Source organism: Capricornis sumatraensis, chromosome 18 (assembly GCF_032405125.1).
Source record: "Capricornis sumatraensis isolate serow.1 chromosome 18, serow.2, whole genome shotgun sequence".
Lineage (NCBI taxonomy): Eukaryota > Metazoa > Chordata > Mammalia > Artiodactyla > Bovidae > Capricornis > Capricornis sumatraensis.
Window position 1 is genome coordinate 9,050,280 of NC_091086.1, and position 8,548 is coordinate 9,058,827.

An 8,548-nucleotide genomic window follows, 5' to 3' on the forward strand; every position below is an offset into this window, starting at 1 on the left:
AAAAAGCCTGTATCTGATTGGAGTTCAACCTGTCCACCAGGTCACTTCCATCTGTTTGGTGATGGGGCGCTCACCCTTTCAAACTTTTTTCCAAAATTACATCTGTTGTTACTGTTCTGTTTAAAAATAAACACAGTGAAACCAAGCCTATTGTTGAAAATTTAGAAAAGTACAAAAAATAAAAGGAAGGAAGAAAATTACAATTAATAAATCCCACTGTTAATGTTTTTTATATATGTTAGTATCGTTTCCTTATAGCCTATATATGTTGTATATATTTGGTATAATCAGTATATAAGGTATATGAGGTATAATCAATATACAAGATTATATTAGTTTTCAAGTGTGTAACAAAATGATTCAATATCTGTATGTATTACAAAATCATCACCAGAAAAGTTTCTAGTTAACACCCATCTCCACACACAGTGACAGTTTTTTTTCTTATGATGAGAGCTTTTAAGACCTGCTCTCTTAGCAACTTTCAAATATGCAGCGAAATATTACTAATTATTGTTACCATGTTGCAGTTATATCCCCATGACTTCAAGACTGGAAGTTTGTACCTGTACTTGTTAATATTGGTATAAGAATGTATACAGATCTGAGACTGCTGCAAACAAGCGATGTCCCACTAATGAACGTGCTCTGTCTATGCGGCTGCTACCATTTTCACTTCGGAATTCCAAGAAGGAATGGAGGCTTGTCGGGGAGCACTTCCTGGGAGGGCCCAGCGGGCACAGAAGTGAGAATCACTGGCATCAGTCCAGTGGACAGTGGAATAGCAGAAAACAGATTTGAGTTAAATGGATGGATTGAGTGGGGTCAGGGATGGAGAACCACCACAGGTTGACCTTCAGTTCTCCTGGGTCCAGAGGAGCCATTGAACAGTCTTGAGCAGGAAATGACTTAACTAAGGGATTTCCCAAAGACCATCTGTGCAGTGGAAGACAGAAGGCCGGAGGGGGCGGGGGCGAAGGCAGGCGGGGGAGCACGGGACACGAGCGGGAACAGCCCGAGAGGTGATGGGCCCACGTGGACCTACCTCTGGGCCGCCAGGATGGACAGGCACTGGTTGATCTTCACCATGACGATGATGAGCAGGCCACCGGTCAGCAGAAAGGTGGGCCAGAAGAGAGAGAAGAGGAGGCTCTGGGGCCCATAGAGGCGCCGGTACAGGACGCTGGTCTCATTCTCCCGAGTCGTGGAGAAGCAGAAGAAATCCTGGTGCTCGTGAAACCTGGCTCTGACCTTCTCCACGTCGGCCCGGGCCACTTGGTAGTTGTCCAGGCTGCTTGGGATGTAGGAACACTGTGGGGAGAATCGAGAGCACGCATGGGGTTGAAATCCCTGTTTCTCAGGGCTTGGTGTGGAATAAGAGAAAACAGCAGCTTTGGATTCGCGCGCCTGGGTCGACTCAGGACTGTCCAAAGCTTAGCAGGCTGCACACAGCAGCCTACACAGTGTTTGAGGGGATGCCTACACGGTGTTGGTTGGGAGGGTGGTGGCCTTGGAGCTGTCCAGGATACACACTGCACGCTGGGAGGCGGGGACCCCAGCTGGAGCCCTGGCCCTGCTCCCATCACATGCAGAGCTCAGTTGCTCAGTCATGTCCACCCCTGTGTCACTGCATGGACTGTAGCCCGCCAGCCTCTTCTATCCATGGGATTCTCCAGGCAAGAATACTGGAGTGGGTTGCCATTTGCTCCTCCAGGGGATCTTCCCACCCCAGGAATCGAACCCGTATCTCCTGCATTGCAGGAAGATTCTTTACAGCTGAGCCGCTGAGGAACCTTAGGCTAATTGCTTAACAGGGCTTCCATGGTGGATCAGATGGTAAAGAATCTGCTTGTAATGCAGGAGAGCTGGGTTCCATCCCTGGGTCAGGAAGATCCCCGGAGAAGGGAATGGCAACCCACTCCAGTATCCTTGCCTGGTGAATTCCATGGACAGAGGAACCTGGCAGCCTATAGTCCATGGGGTGACAAAGAGTTGTCACGACTAAGATATTAACACACACAGTGAGCCTTGATGTCTTCATCACTTAAGTGGATTAATAGCAGTATCTTTTTCAAAGGAGTTTGCTAAAGAACTTCAAACTTATCTGTCTAAGAAGACCAATGGGAGACATAGGCTGAGTGGGCTCTGTATTTGGATCCAGGGCAGAGGCCATACGCTCAGTTGCCTACAAAGCTCACACAGGTAACACCCGCAAGTGAAGTAGCGAGGGAATAAGATGACAGGGGCCGATGCACACTCGCCTTGGTGCCAGGGGGAACTGTCAGGGCGTGGTGGGGCCTGGGGTGATGGAGAGAGCCAGACACACCCAGCCTGGCAGTCATCACTCCACCTGGACAACGGATGCTGTGCCATCCAGAAGGCTGACTGTAGCCAGGCCTCCAAAACAGTAAGAGAGGCCAAAATACCGGATTTTAATGTGGACTCTCACAATTTTAAAATATTGGCGAAAATTTGAATTGAAACTTCTATGAGGTCTAACTCTGTGTGAGCAAAACCCAAGATGGCCAGCTGGTATGTGACACTGGGATTCAAAGGAAAAAGAGAATGCATTCAAAAGAGCTTTGTGCAGACAGAGCCTGGTATATGTTTAATTCTGACACTGATCACTGTGATTAGGAACCTCGCAGCCTGGAAAGATGAGGTCTGGCTGGAAAGCTCTGCAGAGAAGGCAGAAAGGAGAATCCTGGCTTTATCTCTCTCCCATCCTGGGAGGTCTGCACGTGGCTTATGCGAGCTTCCAGCACATGCTCAGCAAGGGTGGTCCCCCCGCAGCCCCCACAGCAAACCACCTGGAGGGCTGGCCACAAGCACAGGCCCCCTGCTCACTCTGAATCTCTGAGGAGAGGGTCCAGCAACCTGGGGACTCCTTCAGGCACTGGTTTGAGGACCACTGCCCTATATAATCATGTCACACGAGTCAAAATGAGAGACAGTGTCGGGCCAGCTCCTCCCCAGGCCTGGGTTCTTCCCTGGATTTGAGTGAGGTCCTGCCCCGAGGCTGTCTGCCCTGACAGCACGCAGTCCAGCAGTAGAGGAGATGGCTACGCTGCAGCTCTGACAGCCTGGAGAGAGGGCGGAGCTGCATCCAGGTCAGACCCACATCCCCAGCCAGCCAGGGAGCAGCCGAGGCTGGGGAGCCGCTGTCTCCCGAGGAATCTGGCATTCAGGTTTGCTGGGGACTCTAAGGTCCTAGCCTTGCCTTAGTTGCTCAGTCGTGTCTGACTCCTTGCCACCCCATGGACTGTAGCTCACCAGGCTTCTCTGTCCACAGGATTCTCCAGGCAAGAATATTGGAGTGAGTAGCCATTTTCTTCCCCAGGGGATCTTCTTAACCCAGGGATGGAACCCGGGTCTCCTGCATTGCAAGCAGATTCTTTACCATCTGAGCCACCAGAGAAGCCCAGGGTCCTAGCAGCAAGTGGATGCTGAATCCTGAGCTGAAAGGGCCTGGCCCGAGTCTCCCCACTGCCACTGACTGTGACCTTGGTTAACCTAGCCAATTGAGTTAGGATGGAGTGGGTTGCCAGGCCCTCCTCCAGGGGATCTTCCTGACTCAGGGATCGAACCTGCGTCTCTTATGTCTCCTGGATTGGCAGGCGGGTTCTTTACCATTAGCGCCAGTTGTCTAAAGGATCTTAAATGATCCAGCCTCTCTCCCAAGCCCCATGGTGTCACTGTCTTCAGCGCAGACAGTGAAAAGGAGCTTAGAACCTCTCAGGCTAAATCTCATGAGATAAACCAAGAGTGAGCTGGTGACCTCCTTCCTCAGAATAGAGGTGGAGGGAGACAGCCTTGCACATGCCACTCCAGAAGACACCCAGCCATCCTGAAGCATCAGGTCCTGGCACCACAGAGCTGAACAGAGGTGGGAAGAGCAGCTGGTACACCACCCTGCTGCATGGCAAAGCCATGAAGGCCCCTCCCCCGTCACACCAGAGCAGCAGCCTGCCCTCAGCACCACTCCTGGGGCACCTGGGTGCTCTGGGAGAAAAGACTGAACATGTGGTGGTGGCTGTGCTGTCCTTCCGAACCCAGCAGGCAGGCCTCAGGCTGCTGGGAGCCCATTCGGGGGAGGATCTGACCTCGAGCTCCTCCGAGCTGGCAGCCTGCTCCCAACTCCCATCGCACCAGTGACCACTTCTGTTTGTCTTTGAAAATTTGCTTCTTGATCCTGGGGATAAATCAGGAGGCCCTGGATGCCAAGGAAGAGGCAGGGGTCCTGGGAGGAGCTGATTCAGGCGGGTTCGGAGGCCCTAGCTGCATCCGGTGTGGCTGAGTCATGCTAGTGACTACAGGACAGCCAGGCCGCCTTGCCTGCCCAGGCCCACTTCACCAGGAGCCCCCAGCCCTGTTCACGATCCCACCATCCCCCCAGGCACCCTGCCGGTTACCACCCCATCAGCTGCCAAGTTCTGACTGTCAGCATCCATGCTTGTCCCAGCTCTGTCCCAGCTCTGTCCCAGTTGTGGTGACCCCCACCTCTCTCCCTAGTAACTGGACCCCACACTCCTCCATATCACTCCGATCATGCTGCCAGCACTCCACACCTTTTAAAGGCTCCAGTTGCTCACAGCAGTAATTCCCAAGGAAACTTAGAATGACCTGGAAAGCCCAGAGATTCTGCTTCCGTGGGTCTGGTGTAGGACCCTGGTTTTGTTAGGACCCCCAGGAGGACCTAACACCCAGAGGTGAGGAGCCCCAGCTTCCCTGACCACATTTTAATTCCACAGTTTGGTAGTCCTTGGCAGAAAACAGACACACAGCTCGTACAGCGCCAGAATATAATTAGTATTCCCTTTCTTTATGGTTTGCATGAATTTAACTCCCTCGTAATCAGTAGAACTTCCCCTAGGAAATGGTGAATTCTATTAGTTGCAAATAACTTCACTTCCTGTTAAAGCCAGCGCCAGGAGCATTATTTGGAGTGAACTTAGTTCCCAGCAAAGCTCTGGCCTTTGATGAAAATGTGAAGGAGCTTCATGTCTTCCCGGCTCAGGTCAATGAGAGACCACCCTGACAGAACCAGTCTCTTTAAAACCGTGTGCCTATTACATCAACCCTGTGTCCTTGGCATTTGCTCTACGTATTTGCTGGGCTACACAGCTACAACTCACCTCCATGTCTCATGTGGTTGAATCAGTGTGGTGTTTTGTAAAATGGTGATTGTGAATGAGCTTAGCCCTTCCCCCGTCTTTTCTTCCCAATCTCCTTCCTTCGGTTGAGCTGTTAGAGCTCAAAAAAGAAAAAAAAAAAAAAAATCCTGATTGAATATAAACATCCAATCCCATTCTCTCTAAAATGGTTGCTTCCCTACGTGTGTGGTGTCAGTGTCTTATGCTGGAATTAAACCTCCTCTCCTTCTCTCCTACTGTGTTGTACAAGCTATTTCTCTCAGACATCTTTGAAGACTGTCTTTTGAGCAAAAAAAAAAATTTTAGTAAAATGTTTTCAGTAATAGTTTTTTAATATGAGAGCTAATTACCTTCAATAACATGTAGCATTCCTCATTAAAGTTTTGCTTCTCTCAAAAAACAACAACAAAAGAGAAAAACTACCCAAAAAACCCATTTTAATTGCACACGTTGGTGCACACGTTGGTCTGTGGATCAGACCCTAAGCTGCCTCTGAAGCTTTTTCTCGCTATACCCTACCCTGTAGCATTGTCTCTGCGGGGGTTGGAATGCTGCATCTCCCCGCCTTCCTTCCCCATACCTTGCTCTCTGTGTCCTCGTGACACGTACGCCCACCTCTGCATTTCTGTGTGACCAGTACCTGCCTGATTTTTAACACCAGTGCCTTTCTGACACCTTCACCTCACTGTTCTTCTCTATGGCACTGGCCCTCTCTGCTAGGTATTGTTCGTGTATGAGCTCTCTTCTCTTGAACCCAACCCCTAACACAGGAAGTGATGGTTGAATGAATGAATGAATGAATGAATGAAAATGGGTCAGCTTGTGTTTCCTACAGAAAGGACTGCAGTGGTAGATTAGGAGGTGTGAGGGGGGCACTGAGAAGCAAGTGTTGGCCTCTAAAGATTGCTCTGAACCTGGGCCTCTGGCCTCCTAGAGTGGGGAGTCGAGGAGTCACAGGGGTTCAGCTCTGGGTCTGGCTTCTCATCTGACCCACATTATAGAATAATAAGAACACTACAGCTGCTTCCTCTGAGTGCCTGCTATCCAGCCAACACCAAGATTGGCACATTATACACAGTCCTTGACTTCATAGCAGCACTTCAATTTTCAATTAACAGAAACTGAGGCTTGGCGGGGCCAAGCCCCCGTCACACAGCCAGTCGGTGGCAGGTCTGTTGGACTCAGCACAGAAGGGCTAAGACTGGCTGGGCCTCAGACCAGCTGTGGCCCCTGGTCAACTGGATTTATCTTTCTCCAGTCTTTGCTCCCCTTCAGAGTGGGATTCGGGAGCCAGCTGGGGACAAGCACACACCTGCCAGGGTTAAAAGGATGCGTCCTCACTCCCCGCCCAGTCAGTACCTGGTGGTTCTGGTCCCGAGTGTCCTCCGTGTGGTACAGCACAGCCCAGCGGCCCACGGACGACACGTTGACCCACAGGCATGGGTACTGGGGCACCCTCTTGCCCTCCAGCTCCTCCTGGTCCCTGATGTTGGTCTCAATCAGGTGACACGTGGATTCCTGGGTCCACACGCTGGGGAGACCGTGCACACACAAACACATCTCAGAACCCGGGTGGCACAGAACGCCCAGCACGAACCCATTTAGAGAGACTCAGGACCAAGACCCATCTGCCGTTAGCAGCCGGAGCGTGACCCCCGAGTCCCTGGGTCCCGGGGAGCTATCATAAACTCAGAATATCGGTTTTTTGGCCTCTTGGCCAATATCTACATAAACTAGCCTGGCCCCCACTGCTCACCCCAAACCCTGGTTAGATTTAAAGATCCTCACATCCAAGCCACACTCCAGGACAAGTGAATCAGATTTTCTAAGATGGGTTGATGTGTTATCAACATTCTTCACAGTGACTCTGGTCTGCAGCCAGACCTCAGACCCCTTGTCCACACAATCTTCATCTTGCAGAGAGTGGAAGAGAAGCTCAGAGAGGTCAAGTGACTTTGCTAAGGGCTCACAGTCTCTGAAGTCAGGTCTGGATGGTTTCAGAATCTATGCCCCTCCCCTTAGAAAAAGCAGATGGAGGAGGAGCTTGATTTGTGCCCAGGTGGGGAAGATGGGAGGAATGGCGCTGAACCTGGAGGAAATGTCTTGGAGGCACATGGCCACGCTGAGCAGTGCCTCACTCGGTAGGATTCCGGCCTGGAAAGGCTCAAGCACCGTAAAAATGGGGCAGGAGCAGACCCCGGAGAGGCTGACGGGCTCATCCACACACCAGCAAATCAATCGTGACTCATCTCCATCTATCAGGCAGGAGACACTGCCAGACAGAAGGGAGCTGTTGGCTGCTGGAACGTGCCCAGAGGCAAGGGTCTGAGATTTGTCCTAAGATCAGGCTGAGAAAACGGAGCGTATTCATTCTCATTAGAGCACGGATCAGGAACTTCCCAGTCTTTCCTTTAAAAGCTCATGTGGTTGACATGTTGGAAAGCAAAGGCATGGGACATTCTCTGAGATTCCAGAGCAGAGCTCCAGGGGAACAGAGTTTAGCTCAGTGTAGACACTTCCTACTTACCTGTGCACGCTAAGTCGCTTCAGTCTTGTCCAACTCTTTGCGACACTATAGACCATGGCTTGCCAGGTTCCTCTATCCACAGGATTCTCCAGGCAAGAACACTGGAGTGGGTTGCATGCCCTCATCCAGGGGATCTTCCTGACCCAGGGATCGAACCTCTGTCTCCTGCATTGGCAGGCGGGCCCCCTCACTGGTGCCACCTGGAAAGCCCCCTACTTATCAGAAAGGCCCTCAAATGAAACGGTGTGTATAGTTGAAGTGGTGAGCTCCCTGTCACTTGAGATACACAACACGACGATAGATGCCAGACCCTTAGACTGGAGGGTGGGAGCAGGCCTGGGAGTACGGTACCTTTTCTGATAGAGGGGCAGCACAGTGGTGCCCAGGATGTAGTAGGTGATGACAGCGCCCACTACCATGGCCACTCCCAGGCAGAGGGCCCGAGTCTCTCCCCGCTTCTGGGCCATCACCAGCTTCTTTCCCATGGCCACTGGGGACTGCAGACATTGCTAGGACCAGAGAGGCAAACAGACGCGAAATCAGCACAAGTGACACTCGAGAGGAGAGGGTGATCAGCCATCAACATCGTCTCTATTTTCAGCGCAGAGCTTGGAAAACTCAGAGGGCTTTTGGGCCCCATGTAAGCCTTCCACCAGCTCTGAGAGGCAAATATTATCATCCCCTAGCCACAGATGAAGGACTTGTGGCTCAGAGAGATAAAGTGACTTGCGCAAGGTCACACAATGTGTGACAGGCTCAGTAATGGCCCTCAAGATGCACATGTTCTCAGCCCCAGGATCTGTGACCGTTACTTTACATGGCAAAGACTTTAAGGCTCTTGAGATGGCGAGATTATCCTGGATTATCC

At 51.3% G+C, this 8,548-nt stretch overlaps 1 protein-coding gene across 1 annotated transcript; it reads right to left on the minus strand.

Annotated features, from left to right (window-relative positions):
• Window positions 1-394: 394 nt before the first annotated feature.
• Window positions 395-8,165, minus strand: KCNMB1 (potassium calcium-activated channel subfamily M regulatory beta subunit 1). Its single transcript, XM_068990743.1, has 3 exons — window positions 8,032-8,165; window positions 6,513-6,684; window positions 395-1,311 (listed from the first exon to the last, which is right to left on the minus strand). The coding sequence occupies exons 1-3, from the start codon at window positions 8,163-8,165 to the stop codon at window positions 1,042-1,044; spliced, it is 576 nt and encodes a 191-aa protein (XP_068846844.1). The 3' UTR covers window positions 395-1,041.
• Window positions 8,166-8,548: the final 383 nt, after the last annotated feature.

What these genes read in the sequence shown, in the direction of transcription:
- KCNMB1 (XM_068990743.1), bottom strand. Translation starts at nt 8,165, where the DNA reads ATGGGAAAGAAGCTGGTGATGGCCCAGAAGCGGGGAGAGACTCGGGCC. An exon ending in CTGCCCCTCTATCAGAAAAG is followed by an intron (nt 6,685 to 8,031) that starts GTACCGTACTCC and finishes CGGTCTCCCCAG; the next exon opens with CGTGTGGACCCAGGAATCCA. An exon ending in CTCGGGACCAGAACCACCAG is followed by an intron (nt 1,312 to 6,512) that starts GTACTGACTGGG and finishes TTCTCCCCACAG; the next exon opens with TGTTCCTACATCCCAAGCAG.